The 16,330-nt window shown below is 34.8% G+C and overlaps 1 protein-coding gene across 1 annotated transcript in view; it reads right to left on the bottom strand.

Annotated features, from left to right (window-relative positions):
• Positions 1–6,942: 6,942 nt before the first annotated feature.
• LOC124382067 (POU domain, class 2, transcription factor 2) overlaps positions 6,943–16,330 on the bottom strand; it is a 43,068-nt gene continuing 33,680 nt past the window's right edge. Inside the window, exons 12-16 of the mRNA XM_046844164.1 lie at positions 14,769–14,960; positions 12,679–12,730; positions 12,470–12,590; positions 9,922–9,995; positions 6,943–9,415 (exon numbers count right to left, since the gene is read on the bottom strand). Of these exons, the coding sequence (XP_046700120.1) occupies positions 9,108–9,415; positions 9,922–9,995; positions 12,470–12,590; positions 12,679–12,730; positions 14,769–14,960 (747 nt within the window). The 3' untranslated portion in view covers positions 6,943–9,107. The remainder of the gene's footprint in view (positions 9,416–9,921; positions 9,996–12,469; positions 12,591–12,678; positions 12,731–14,768; positions 14,961–16,330) is intronic.

The raw sequence follows: 16,330 nt of genomic DNA on the forward strand, positions 1-16,330 counted from the left end.
CCTTTTTTATCGTAAAGTCCTAACTTTCGTCAAAAGTAGTTGGGGGAAATCTCCTGATGCTAGCCGTGGAGCTATTTGGTTAAAATATATTTACTAATTTGAGGCTGATCAGTGATTATAAATGTGTTTTAAACATTCATTGTAGTCAGGGTTGAAACTAGTTTATTATTTTTAATCATTTATTCGACATTTAGCATCAATCACATCCACTCTGTGTTTTGTCACTCTCAAACTATTAGTATTCATTAGGGCCTGATCTGAGACAATTGAGAAGTAGTTCACCTCAGCAGGAATCAGTCTCGCAATGCCTGATGGAGGAGGGGGTCTGACGCTGCATACTGAGAACATGTTGTTAACTTGCTCAGTGCAAGGTCAAAGGTCAATATCTGGAGGAGAATGTAAAGTTATGGTCAGTGGTAGGTTAGAACAAAAGGGGCTAATTGGTGTGTGAGTGTGTGTGTGTTTGCAGGGGTGTGTGTAAGTTAGTGCTGACTGGCGACACAGCCTGATTGACAACCACTCATTCTCTTTTTGTTATTCATTAAGTGTAGTGGAGTACATACAAGTGGCCACCCTGAGTGTAGGTTTTCCTCATTGTGTGGAACCTCCATCTTGAAGAAGAAAAAAACTATAGAATAAGGCTAGTGCAGGAATAGAATTTCATTTAGTGTAAATTAAAATTTTAAAAAGTTGTGTCACTCATGCATAGTAAATTATTGCACTTCTTTTTAGCTTGAGGGAAAAAAAAAACATGTAAATCCTACAGTACAGTACAATTAAAATGACCCACTTGCATTTATTATACCAAGGTACAATTTAACAATTTAAAATCAGTTTAAATGTGTGTGTAAACATCGACTGTTCTAGCAGAAAATGTGAGTGAACTATGGAAATTAATAAATGTCATTTGGAAGTATAGCTATACGTGTGTGCATGCGTTGCAACCTTTTATGCAAAATTGAAACCTAAACTCAGCGACCATTAGTAGGGAATGTGTTTCAGGATCTTAAACTCTTAATGGTGTTTTATGGGTGCAAGTTTTAGTAATATGCAGAGAAATCGAATGTTCTATCTCAACTAAAGTAACGTTTGTATAAATTCTGATGTAAGTTGAAATCCATGTGAAATATAAACAATAAACACGATCCATACGGGAAACCCTTTAGTAACCAACAGCTGATGGTTTGTAGTAGTGTTTGAGGTGCAAACCATTTGAATGTCTAATATCTTTTTTTTTTTTTTTTTTTAGAAAAGTTCATAGAAAAGATTTTCTTATGAAATAAAATATACCATTTTCAATTAAATACAGCCAAGTCCATAAATAATGTTATTCTGAGTGAAGCTATGAGTTTCAAATATATTTGTCAATTACAAAAAAAATGACTGAAAATGTCAAACATTTCATCCTCACTCTTCAAACATGACATATCTTTCATAATGCGTGTCTAGTCCAGTTTTTTTGTGTTTACAATCATTTATATCACTTAAAAGAATAAAGTTTATCCATAATTTTGTACATTTACGTTTATGGCCTTATCCACATGTCTGCTCAGCTTTGACTTGGTTTCCATCTAGTGGTCAAGCAGTGGTACTGCTACACGTTTGCTATTTCTAATGCTTTCGTCAGAATGTCCACTAATATTTTAATATATGATATAACATGAGGCCTAATGCAATTAAAAATTTCAGCTTATTAGGATGGCAAAGGCAATAATTTTGCTCGTTGAACTCAAACACTTTAATGAAAAATAAAAAATAAAATGTTTTACCAATATTTCTGGTTCTAATATAGTTATCATTGGTTAAATTGTAGCAAATAAATATAGTAAACAAACCTAACACAAATATGTCATATTGTAGGTTCTTCAAAGTAGCCACCTTTTGCTTTGATTACTGCTTTGCACACTCTTGGCATTCTCTTGATGCCTACTTTGAAGAACCTACAATATGACATATTTTCAGTTCACTTTTTTGTTATGTATATAATTCCACATGTGTTAATTCATAGTTTTGATGCCTTCAGTGTGAATCTACAATTTTCATAGTCATGAAAATAAAGAAAACTCTTTGAATGAGAAGGTGTGTCCAAACTTTTGGTCTGTACTGTATATATATATATATATATATATATATATATATATATATATATATATATATATATATATATATATATATATATATATATATATATATATATATATATATATATATATATATATATATATATATATATATATATATATATATATATATATATATATATATATATATATATATAATGTGTGTGTGTGCATGTGTGTGTGTATAGTGCTAATGAATCAAACTGGGGCATGTATTAGTCTAAAGTCACACTTTAATCGTAACACATATTAGTTAGTTAGCCCCACCCCCTTCACCAAAACCCCACCCCACCCCACCCCTCCATATCCTCACCCTGTACAACAGACACACAGACAGTCATGAGTGAAAAAAGTTAAATAGTTCTGACCAAAATCCAAAATGAGTTTACAAACTCAAAGGCATGACTCTGAGCTAAGGGCAAGAGAACATACAGACAAAGAGCAGGTAAAAGTATGCTAGAATATACAGTAATAGAGTCAAACATACCGTCAGAATAGTCCATATCTACCAACATCAGAATATTTTATGAGAATAATAAAAGTTGATGCATGATTCATAAAAAACATGTAAATATGAAATGCTAGGATGGAACTCTTTGGTTTTTAGTGAGTTTTTATATAAGTATTTTTTATGCCCTCATCAAAATAGCTTTGGGTTTAAGCTGTATTGATAAAACTCAAAGGAAAAGAACTAAAATGGCACAAATAATATATAACAAATGTTTGTGTTCAATATAATTTTTTTGTTTTTTTGAGTGTTTTTGGTAATTAATTTGTGAGTAATTTGAAAATAATACTAATAAAATAGACATTCCTGTTGATCAGGATTACTCCTGACTCTACTACTTTTTAAATATCCAAAATATATTGGAATTTAAGCATGTACTATAAAATGTTTCACACTAATTTTGTATTTTGGTGCCTATACTCTGTATTTTATGTAAGCAAAAACCGGTAAAGGACACATTTAAATAGAATTCCAGTCACTATATACAAAACATGTATAGCAATGTGAAAAACAAGTTTGAGATATTCTTTAAAGGTAGGCAGGCCAAAAATATTAAGTAAAAACTGTATTTGTTTGAATGGGTCATGACATGTTTGACTTTGGTATCACATTGTGGTTTCCACAGAGAGCCCACCATAAGTATACACACACACACACACACACACACACACACACACACACACACACACACACACAAAATGTAAGAGGACTTACATTGTGTAAATAATTAGAACCAATCAAACCATCTGCTTCCAGAAATTTTAAAATTTAACGAGAACCTAGGAATTAGTGATGTCAGTATTAGATTAGATGTCATTGATTGCATTTTTTTATTGCTATAAACGCAATATGTTGAACAAGTTTTGTATTTCAATAGATCTGATTATAAAATTGACTATAGAATTGAGTAGTTGCATTGTGTGCATGTTGCTGAGAACATTGATTAAATAAATATAATCTCAAAAGTAAATTTTAGTATTTTTTTTAACATGAGGTATATGAGTTATATGAAGAAATATAGTATCTGTTGTCATATTGAATCAGAAGCAAATGAAATAATTGGGTATTTTTGTTTAATCAGTATTCAACATTTGACCCATTGGTTTGGTTGGTTTAAAAGCTCTGGGGAAACCATGGCACAAGAGGACCGTTCTGCCTTTTAAATAGACTGTTCTGTTGATTTCAGTAGCTGATTATGTTTTAAAAGATTGGGGTGTAAAAGAGACTGCAAACCACCCCCACCCCACCCTCCATATCCTCACCCTGTACAACAGACACACAGACAGTCATGAGTGAAAAAGTTAAATAGTTCTGACCAAAATCCAAAATGAGTTTACAAACTCAAAGGCATGACTCTGAGCTAAGGGCAAGAGAACATACAGACAAAGAGCAGGTAAAAGTATGCTAGAATATACAGTAATAGAGTCAAACATACCGTCAGAATAGTCCATATCTACCAACATCAGAATATTTTATGAGAATAATAAAAGTTGATGCATGATTCATAAAAAACATGTAAATATGAAATGCTAGGATGGAACTCTTTGGTTTTTAGTGAGTTTTTATATAAGTATTTTTTATGCCCTCATCAAAATAGCTTTGGGTTTAAGCTGTATTGATAAAACTCAAAGGAAAAGAACTAAAATGGCACAAATAATATATAACAAATGTTTGTGTTCAATATAATTTTTTTGTTTTTTTGAGTGTTTTTGGTAATTAATTTGTGAGTAATTTGAAAATAATACTAATAAAATAGACATTCCTGTTGATCAGGATTACTCCTGACTCTACTACTTTTTAAATATCCAAAATATATTGGAATTTAAGCATGTACTATAAAATGTTTCACACTAATTTTGTATTTTGGTGCCTATACTCTGTATTTTATGTAAGCAAAACCGTAAAGGACACATTTAAATAGAATTCCAGTCACTATATACAAAACATGTATAGCAATGTGAAAAACAAGTTTGAGATATTCTTTAAAGGTAGGCAGGCCAAAAATATTAAGTAAAAACTGTATTTGTTTGAATGGGTCATGACATGTTTGACTTTGGTATCACATTGTGGTTTCCACAGAGAGCCCACCATAAGTATACACACACACACACACACACACACACACACACACACACACACACACACACAAAATGTAAGAGGACTTACATTGTGTAAATAATTAGAACCAATCAAACCATCTGCTTCCAGAAATTTTAAAATTTAACGAGAACCTAGGAATTAGTGATGTCAGTATTAGATTAGATGTCATTGATTGCATTTTTTTATTGCTATAAACGCAATATGTTGAACAAGTTTTGTATTTCAATAGATCTGATTATAAAATTGACTATAGAATTGAGTAGTTGCATTGTGTGCATGTTGCTGAGAACACTGATTAAATAAATATAATCTCAAAAGTAAATTTTAGTATTTTTTTTAACATGAGGTATATGAGTTATATGAAGAAATATAGTATCTGTTGTCATATTGAATCAGAAGCAAATGAAATAATTGGGTATTTTTGTTTAATCAGTATTCAACATTTGACCCATTGGTTTGGTTGGTTTAAAAGCTCTGGGGAAACCATGGCACAAGAGGACCGTTCTGCCTTTTAAATAGACTGTTCTGTTGATTTCAGTAGCTGATTATGTTTTAAAAGATTGGGGTGTAAAAAGAGACTGCAAACCCCCCCCCCCCCCCCCCATCCCCCCAACTCAACCACCAGGAGAAATGTTAAAGCACCTGAAGACCTTCCAGCACATGCCACGACTTGACAGTATGGCACATTTACTTAAAAAAAAAAAAGAAGAAAAAAAAACATAACCAATGGCTATCTGTGTCTTTTTATTCTTCCCTTTTAAATATTTTAAATTAAGCTTGTGACTACAATTGAAGCTATTTGTAACCTAGTTCCAAAACTAGGGTTATGTTCTGGCTAAATCAATTTGTCTGTTAGCTATTGTTTGTGAATTTGCACAGCAGATTGTGGTGAACAGTGCCCGTTGTCTGATGAACGACAGGCCTGTGATATCTGCTGCTAGTGAGGTTGAGTGATTTTCCATTGGCATACCTTGCTCACACTGCTGAGATTGCAATGTTAATGTTGACTGCTAATGTGCAAATATGGGTAGGAGTGAATTTCTCTTCAAATGCTGAGATGCTGAGCAGGGTGTCCATCTGTTGTTTCACAGATCCTGTGTTGTTTCACAGAGCAAATTTAGCAGACTGTGATTGGAGCTGTCTTTACTTCCTATTTGTTCTCTGGTTAACTTTTTTGTTTTTCACCCAGTTATTCATTCAGTTTCAACTTCCACATCCTGTGGCTTACATTGTCACTAACTATTGCATGTACATGACTTACCCTTAAATTAATGCTCGTTGAAGTAAACCATCAAATCACTAGTTCATGCTTTAGATGCAAAGTCTCAGGCGTATAAATGAATAATTAGCTATATTGCATGAATTTTAATTCTCTGGTCATTGCCTGATGCTCAGCATTGATCAGAGTCATCATATTCTATTAAATCAACATCACCTCTCCCAGTGTCCAGTCCAGCAGTCATATCACAGCAACCTATTGGAATATTTGGTTTCTTTATGATATCTTGGTGAAGATTATACAGATTAACCAACAGGAGAAGGTTACAGAGACAGATAGCCATTGACACTGGTATTTAATAGCAAAATGCATTTATCATATCATTACCACATGACTTTGTTGTACGGTCTCAACCTGTGTTTAAACACCATCCCAGGGAATGATCCGGGTTTCACTGAACAACAATTACATACATAGCAAGTATTTTGTTTCTAAAAGTCACCTTATGTTTATCCAGTTTGCTTTATAAAGTAAAAATAAATAAATGATTTTAAAAACAAGCATCACAAATTAAATAAATAAATAAATATCCAAATAAATAAACAAACAAATAAATAATACAGTACCGTATGCAACAAAACACTACAATTTGCATAACAATCATTCTAAAAAATAAATACAAATCATTGCATGAAAATTAAACTCCAAAGTCAAAAGTCTTAATGCTATTGCTCTGTCATCATCATTAGCATTAGCATTTCATGAGGATTTTTTTTTAATCACAGACTTTTTACAGTAGCAATGTTAGCTTTTTCCCTACAAAATCTATTGAAACACTAATAGGTACATTTCCTCTAGAAGCACATCTCAACTGGGTTTACAGCTGAATGAATCCCCCCCACAAACACAGCCCCCCTACCCCATCCACCCATCCACCCACCCACTGACCCAACCCTACCCGCTAACCCCTGCAGCTAGATTCATCATTGGTTTCTTTGTGTCCTTGTACTTGTAGGTTTTTTCTGATGATGGACAGTAGCTTCTCACTGCTCTCTAGCGATACAATGGACAGAAGGTATGTTGTCTAACTGGTTTATTTTAGTTTGGTTTTTACGTTAAAGAATAGTTACCTCATGCGCACACACACACACACACACACACACACACACACACACACACACACACACACACACACACACACATACACAAACACACACACACACACTGCTCATACCCACAAACCAGCACTCTTCAGTACACACCTTTAATCTCTCCTAGCACCAGTGCAGGTAGTTCACTGTTTCTCTTCCTCCATTGTTCATTGGTTTGGCTGCTATTTGGCTCATTTATGTATCAAAAAAGATTTTGCTTTTGGTTTTTTTCAGTTTTGGCTTTTTCACAACATTCTTGATCAAGGAATAACTTGGAAGCTACATTTTCACAGTAATATTTTCACCTCCCCACCATATGATCAAAACAACATATCAAAATAGACAATACATTATCCTAATCATCCCAAAAATAGAAAGAATGAGACAAAGTCATAGAGCATCAACATATCAAGCAAGAAAAAGGCAATAAAACAAAAAATATATGGTTTTTTCAGTTCAGTTCAGTGAGGTTGATAAATATTCCTCAGTAACCTAAGTGAACGAAGCAAGGGCACACGTAATGGGAAAAGAGGTAGGAGGAGAGGACCATGGAGCTGCACCTCATTTCACACTGAACTGTCAGTCACAGCAATCATAGTTCATGATCAACTGTAGCCTCAACTCATCCTCTTCATCTGCCTCTCCATCATCTCTTTTTCTTTTTTGTGGTTCCCTTTTTTATTTGGTTGACTCATTCAGTAGTTTGGCTCACTTTTTTGGTTTGCTCCTTGTGTTGAAAAAAGAAAAGAAAAGCAACACTGCAATTGTTATGCTTCACGTTTCATTTTGAAGGCTTTCCCTTTTTCAGAGGGAGCTTGTAGTACTGCTCCCACACATCCGTCTTTACATGTTGATTCTTCTCCCTCCTATTTTAACACCATTCTTGATTTGATCCATTTGCTTTTCTGTCACATAGGAGAGGGTCACGGGATGATTCACGGGAGGAAGAAACAGTTTGTCTAGCTTTTAGATATCTGAAGTGTGTTTGTCTTCTGACATATCTGAGGTGTTGTCTGAACACTTGCTTGCTGATGCCACAAGGACAGACAAATGCTTTGGTATCAAGAGATGATGAGAATGAGTCTGACAGAGACCTGATGCTAAAGGGTTTGAGAATTTAGCGATACTAAAACACAAACACAAACACACACACACACACACACACACACACACACACACACACACACACACACACACACACACACACACAGCATATAATGCCACCAATACAGATGATGAAAACAGTAAAGAAATTACTTAAAAAATAAGTGGCTTTTTTGGAATCATGGCAGTTACTCTAGCAAGCTTATGATAGAGGTAGTTTGAGAAAGAATTAAACATACACAAAAAACATAGAAGAGTATAAATAATGCAGAAAAAAATAAAGCAGGAGATAAAATAATGAAGAAAAAAAATCAGAATATCTAATAAATGAGGAGTTTATGAGGAGCTGATGATCTTATCCTGGACAAGTCTTTAAAGTTTTTCACATAAAGCTATTCTTTCCGATTTTTTTTGGTTTCAGTTTTTGGTGTTTTGGTTTTGGCTATTTTGGCATGTTTTGTCTTTTTTGAGACTTTTTTCTTAAGCCATTTTTGGTTTCAACTCATCCCTTACATCCACTGAGAGTGCTCGGATATGCCTTTCCTTTGGTCCATTTACCCACCACCATAATCCATCAAAACAATTTGGCTCTTATCTTTACATTCTGCTTCAGCTGTTTGTATAAGAGTCCTTTTTTGTTGTTCCGAAAGAAGGAAGTGTACATTATTGTTTATGGCCCAAAAAGCACTGCAGCTCAGTCCACAAAATGAAAAGACCGATACATTTCTTTGTTCCCCAATCTCCTTTCTTTGTGGGGTTTTTTTTGGTATTGTTTAAGAGATAAAAGTTGGAAAGAAATGAAGGGCGTAAGAGATGGCTTCACTTAAAAAGGCAAGTTTTTTTGTGTTTATGTGTGAACTGCATCTGACTCCTTTCCTTCAGCATGTGAAAGGCCATTGCAGATGTCACTCAGTCATTGCTCCTCCTAAAGGTGGTGGAGAGGCTTCACTGAAGGAGCAGTAGGAAGCAGGGCTGGAACACAAAGAAGCGGAGCAGGAGTCTGGGCTCATGTGGCTGGCACTAGAGGGTGAACATGCACGAGCTGTGCTGACCAATCTCGTACTGGTGCCTGTTGCCATGGGCAACAAGGTAGGACGGTTAAGAAAGAGGGAGGGACATATCCCCACCGCTGGAGCTGTGGCCCCACCTAGAAACATTTGACCGCTGCTCTCTAGGGCTGAAATTGGCATCTGACCACCCCTGGCAGCCAGAGCTGTGGAAACAACCATTGAATTATACACAGACTAATAATTTCTCTCAATTTAAAATAGGATAACTAGATTTGAAAAGTTTTGCTAATTATGGATCTGGGAGCAGTCGATCCAAATCTCACTAACCAATGAGAGTCCAACGCTCAAAAGCCTTGTCTCCGCAAGAGATATGCCAGTGATATAGACATTGCATTACCACTACTCCAGCAGCATGATAATGTAAACATTTATACCCACAACATTCTTTGAACCTTCCTTATATGATTAATTAAAAATACAAACACAGACAAACAATCCAGTGTAATTAATGTTTTCAATAATACATAAATCAGTGATATGCTCTCTTACTTTCTCCTTGTTCATGTATCTTTACATGGAAACATCTATTTTATATATATATATATATATATATATATATATATATATATATATATATATATATATATATATATATATATATATATATATAAAACTCCCTTTTGTTTCTCTTTATCCCTTGTGCACATACCTTGCATTGTAGCCAGTGGATGGCTGCTGATGAGGGCCTGGCTCATGCTTGTGCTTACACCCATCATTGAGTTCCTGCAGTCCCACACGCACAAACAAACAAACAAACATATATATTTATTTTTAGTTCAAGTTATTCAGCAAGTTCATTAGTGCAGGGTATTTAGCAAGTAAATTCTAGACCAAATCAGATTCTTCACCAATCTAAGCACAGTCCAGAGTCCAAAAAACTGTAGACAATAAATAGAAAATATATTTTTAAATACCTAGGAAATAAATAATCTGCTCCATGAACATAGATGTTGAACAGATTCACTCAAGAGAATTTGGCATGCAAGTCCTTGAATGAAATTATTCTTTAAAAAAAAGTATTTAATATTCCAGTGCATACAGTGGGTCAAATAAGTACAGTATTTGATGCACTGTCGATATTTCAAGTTTTCCCACTTACAAAGAACGGAGAGATCTGTAATTTTCATCGTAGGTACACCTCAACTGTGAGAGACAGAATCTAAAAGAAAAATCCAAAAAAATTACATTGTATGATTTTTAAATAATTCATTTCCATTTTATTGCATGAAATAAGTATTTGATCACCTACCAACCAGCAAGAATTCTTTCTCTCAAAAACCTGTTAGTTTGTCTTTAAGAAGCCACCCTATTCTCCTCTCATTACCTGTATTAATTACACTTGACCACACACTCAATCAACCAGTCTCCAACCTCTCCGCTATGGGCAAGTCCAAAGAGCTGAATGAGGACACTAGGGGCATTATAGACCTGCACAGGGATGGGATTGGTTAAAGGACAATAGGCAAACAGCTTGGTGAGTAGCAACAACTGTTGGTGCAATTATTAGAAAATTAAAGAAATTCAAGATGACTGTCATTCTCCCTCAGACTGGGGCTCTATGCAAGATCTCGCCTTGTGGAGTATCAATGATCCTGAGAAAGGTGAGGGATCAGCCTAGAACTACATGAAAGGACCTGGTCAATGACCTAAAGAAAGCTGGGACAACAATCTCAATGGTTACCATTAGTAACACACTACACCATCATGGATTGAAATCCTGCAGCACACGCAAGGTCCCCCATGCTCAAGCCAGCACATGTCCAGGCCTGTCTGAAGGTTGCCAAAGACCATCTGGATGATCCAGAGGAGGCAAGTGGTCAGATGAGACCAAAATAAAACTTTTTGATATAAATTCCCCTTGCTGTGTTTGGAGAAAGAAGAAATATGAGTACAATCCCAAGAACACAATCCCAACCATTAAGCATGGGGTGGAATCATGCTTTTGAATCGTGCTTTTCTGCAAAGAGGACACGACGATTGAACCGTTTTGAGGGGAGGATGGATGAGGCCATGTATCGGGCAACAACCTTCTTCCCTCAGTAAGAGCATTAAAGATGGGTCGTGGCTGGGTCTTCCAGCAAGACAATTACCCCAAACAGCCAGGGCAACTAAGGAGTGGCTCTGTAAGAAGCATTTTAAGGTCCTGGATTGGTCTAGCCAGTCTCCAGACCTGAACCAAATAGAAAATCTATGGGGGGAGCTGAAACTCCATGTTGCCCAGCGACAGCCCCAAAACCTGAAAGATCTGGTGAAGACCTGTATGGAGGAGTGGGCCAAAATCCCTGCGGCAGTGTGTGCAAACCTGGTCAAGAGCTACAGGAAACATCTGATCTCTGTAAACAAAGGTTTCTGTATCAAATATCAAGTTCTATTTTTCTATTGCATCAAATACTTATTTCATGCAATAAAATAAAAATTAATTATTTAAAAATCATACAATGTGATTTTATTAATTTTTTTTTTAGATTCTGTCTCTCACAGTTGAGGTGTACCTACGATGAAAATTACAGATTTTTTGTAAGTAGGAAAACTTGACAAATTGGCAGTGTATCAAATACTTATTTGACCAACGGTATATCCACTTTGAAGTTACATGCATATTGTGTTTTAATCTTTTGACTTTGTACTTATGAATATGAACATTATATGTATTTCCAAACATAAAAAATATGGTGTTGAAAAAAAGTTTTATGACAATGAATTATTAAAGGAAATTCACGAATTGTCCATCTTCCCCTAAATTTAGTTTTATGAGATCTACTTTAATGTGTCTTTATTCATGAAATCCATTTTTGTTTACTTCAATGGCATGTCCTAGAATTGTTTCCAGAACAGCAGCTCCATTATATGATGCTTCCATCACTATGTTTCGCATGGGTCTGGTGGTTTTGGCTTCACTGCAAAACCATTTAATTCTCCAGTAAGTTTTTGTTTAACCAGACCACTGTATATTGATCCAAAGTAAATTCTGGTTTATTTAAATGATTAAAGATGTGCAGGTCACAGCTTATTGTATTCTCTGTGCTGCTGCTTTTAGGTCATCCTGCAACATTTCAGGTAACTGCTAGCATTTTTGTTTAATGCTAGGAAGCTCCTATACCATCATAATGATCAACATTTTAAGTGGATAAATGCACTACTTCTGTCTGACTTTGATTAGATAACAATCAATATGAGTGTGAGTGTGGTGTGTTTACCCAGTGGGGCTGGGGCTGGCTGTGCTGAGAGGAGGGGAGGTCACTGATGCTGGGGTGGAGCTTACAGATGTGTGGCCAAGAGGGTTTGGAGGACAGGTTGCTGAGGGCGTGGGGCTAACAGCTGCAAAAAGAAAATGAAAGAGAATAAAAAAAATAAAAATAACGAATTGTGTCGGATAACACCAATTGTGTAAATTACAAACTTTTACCTGTCACATTGAGATTTGAGGTGGTAGCCTGAACTAGCCCCTGACTGGACATCTGGGGAGAAAAGGCAAAAGAAAGAGAAACATAAAATAAAGTACATGCAACCTTTTTTAATTAACATGGATATTAGCTTTAGCAAGAAAGCTACATTTATTCTATTATAATTTGTATAGCGCTTTTAACAATAGACATTGTCCCAAAGTAGCATTAGGTAACTAGGTGATTCTGCAGGTGTAACTGAGGTTTATAATCTGTAATTAATAAAAAAGATTCAGGATCTTACCACACAGAAAGACCAGCAATATGTATGTATCTTATATGTATAACCCCAAATAAAAAAAAGTTAGGATGCTGTGTAAAATGTACAGAATAAAAACAGAATGCATTGATTGCAATTCCCATTTTAAGGAAAACAATGTTTTTTAATAAAGTGATTTATAATTTGATGGCCGCATCTCTTTGATGGTCACAAAAAAGTTTTACTGAAAAGAAACAGTTGGAGTAACATTGTTGCAAATAACTTTGTTAATTGATCAGTACCATGAGTGGTTATAAAAAGACTATTTTAGAGAGGCAGAGCCTCTCAGAAGTAAAGATAGACAGAGGTTCATCAAATGAAACACTGTACGTACAAATTGTAGAACAGATTTAGAATAATGTTGCACAACATAAAACTGTGAAGACTTATATCATCATCCGCATGCAGATCTGTTTTAAAGAATCTGGAGAAAACTCTGTGTGCAAGGGACAAGAACAAAAATCAATGCTCGATGCCGATGCTCTTCGGGTCCTCAGATGGCATTGCATTCGAAGCAGGTATGATGTTGTAAGGAAAAGCACTACAGAAACACCTCCAGAACTCATTGTTGGTGACCACAGTTTGCCGTGTCATCCACAAGTGCAAAAACTGTTAAAGCTCTATAACGTGAAGCAGAAGCCATATGGGAATAGGATCCAGAAAATAGTGCATTATTACAACAGCTTGGATTCTTTGCTTCATTTGAGACCTTCCAGCCTTTCTTTGAGGAGTTAAATTTCTTTAGTTCTTTAGTACAAAAAACATTATTGAACCTTTCCAAAATCACACATTTCACCTGAGGTTTTTAAAAAAAAAACAACAACAACAACCATAATCACCTAAATAGTAGAAAAGAATAAAAAAATAAATGTGTAATAAATGGTTATTGAGTGGAGATTAAAAGTGTAATACTGCGAGGAAGAGAATTCTGATTTAGGGAGTCCGAACATTTAGGTAATTTTTAACCTTGAACACATTTTGAAAAAAATATAGAGATTGTTTACTAAAATTGTGAAACTGTTTAGTAAAATCTTCCCTTCTAATAAATTCTATTTTATATTGTATTTCATAAAAGCTGTTATTATTATTATTTGTGGTAGTTGTATTAGTAGTATTTTACTCATAATTATGGAGTATAAAACTCCATAAAATAAAATATATTTTAATTATCTGCACATCATATTAGCAAAATAAGATTTTATATTCTATTTAAACAGCTAGTTTTCTACAGAGATGGTACACATGATAACATTAACCTGCTGGCATTTGTTAGAACTTACAGCCAAAGCTAGCTTCAGGTGAACATAAATACTTTAGATATACTTCACTCATTATGATTTACTGATTTACTTATCATGCTTTACTCATACACTTAATTTGGTTTAATCCATTTAAATGTTAGGCAACTTTACATTCCTTCACATCACTTTATGGACACAAGACTGGCAGATGACATTGAGTAGCTCGAATCTGAATTTGAACATCCTAGACATGACTAATTTTCATCATGGCTTGCTTATCAGGATGAATGCACACCATTCACCTTAACTGTTAATTTCTGTAAAGCTGCTTTGAGACAATGTCTGTTGTAAAATAAACTTGACTTGACTACTTTTCCCAAGGAATTCCAGATTATTTCCTTGGTGTTATTTTCATAAATCCATTAATTTTCATATTTTATAAATTTAAATTGAGTTAAACAGAGAATTCTAAAAAAAAGATTTTGGTAAAAGTACATTTCAAACATAACAACCCTGCATTCTTCATAATCGACACATTACTACTGAGTCATACCATAGGTGAAGTATAGCAAGGGGGTTTCTGTGTTGCAGCTGGGGGATGGCTGGGCAGGGGAGGGGTGGTGCTTGAAGGGTTGATGCGTTTCTCTTTTTGTCTGCGGTTACAGAACCACACACGGATCACCTCCTTTTCCATGCTGAGCTGCTCGGCCATCAGGAGGATCTCCTCTGATGTAGGCTTCTGATTCTGGAAAAAACAATATAAGTTAATTTATATCCTTTTGTAGTGCTTAATAAATAATGTGATTTCTGTTTTCAGGCATGTCTCCTAAGGAACACTTTAAAGGTTCACTTTCTTTCTTTCATTAAGTTATTAGCACTATTACCAGCCTTAAAAAATGTGCTGTCACATTTATATTTTGTTTTCACATAAATTTGGAACTTAAATTCAGATAAATATATATTATAGAAAACATTATAGAAATTCTTGATGTGCAGGACATTTTTGTATTACTGATTTTACTGACTCACCTACGTTCACCTTTAAGCCCCGTAATGCCATAGTTCAAATTTGATGTCAGGGATAGAAAATGTGATTTTTTTTGTGGTTGTGCAATTTAATGTAGCATAAATGCAGGGCATTATTTTATCATTCTAGGATGACATAGAAAGATTTCCATTTCCAAGCATGTAATAGCAACCATGTATACTATAGCTATATACCACTAGTAAGTGGTATATGGTGGTAAGTGGTATAAGTAAGTGGTGGTAAGGGGTATAAGTAAGTACACTTCAAGGCTCTTCTCTGTTCTGGCACCGAGGTGGTGGAATGAACTTCCCCTAGATGTCCGTAAAGCAGAGTCCCTGACTATCTTCAAGCGACGATTGAAGACCTGCCTCTTCCTGAAACACTTAAATTAGCACTTTCCAAGTTTGTAGAGTTCTAGGGTTATATTTATATTAAGTTTGTAATCTTTCGTGCCAGTGTAGATTTATTCATTACTAAAGACTCAAAGCACTTTTGTACGTCGCTCTGGATAAGGGCGTCTGCTAAATGCTGCAAATGTAAATTTAAATACCAAACACTTATTTTCCATATGCCAAACTCTCATCAACACTAACTGTGATTATCACATTCATTGGTCATTTGTATTTATTACAAATTATTATTAATAATAATTAACAAAATAATCATTTAATAATTATTTATTAAAGCTTCAAAGATATGTACTTCTGGTTGCACTATTTAACTGGTCCTGAGATATAAAAGAGAGGTCATCTACATTCTAATAGTCATTCTCCAATGTATAAACTGGCTAATTAATTGGGTCGTACAAACCATATAATAGTGTATTTAGCTCTAAATGGGATTCCACGGTGGTTTGAAGTGTATGTATGTGCATGTATGTTCATGTGAAATATAGAGTCAGAAAGGTCTTTGTTTCTTTACTATTTTTTTTCTTTAGCAAACACATGGTCACTGCATTACAGAAACATAAAGCTGTTCACAGGAAAAACAATTTTAAATCATTCTTCTTTTTTAAGAAACACTGTTCCGTTGACTATTGCTGTCTGATTGCAGGTGAGCAAACAGTGAGAGGCAGAAATGTGTGTCCA

The sequence above is a fragment of the Silurus meridionalis genome, chromosome 29 (genome assembly GCF_014805685.1).
Source record: "Silurus meridionalis isolate SWU-2019-XX chromosome 29, ASM1480568v1, whole genome shotgun sequence".
Classification (NCBI taxonomy): domain Eukaryota; kingdom Metazoa; phylum Chordata; class Actinopteri; order Siluriformes; family Siluridae; genus Silurus; species Silurus meridionalis.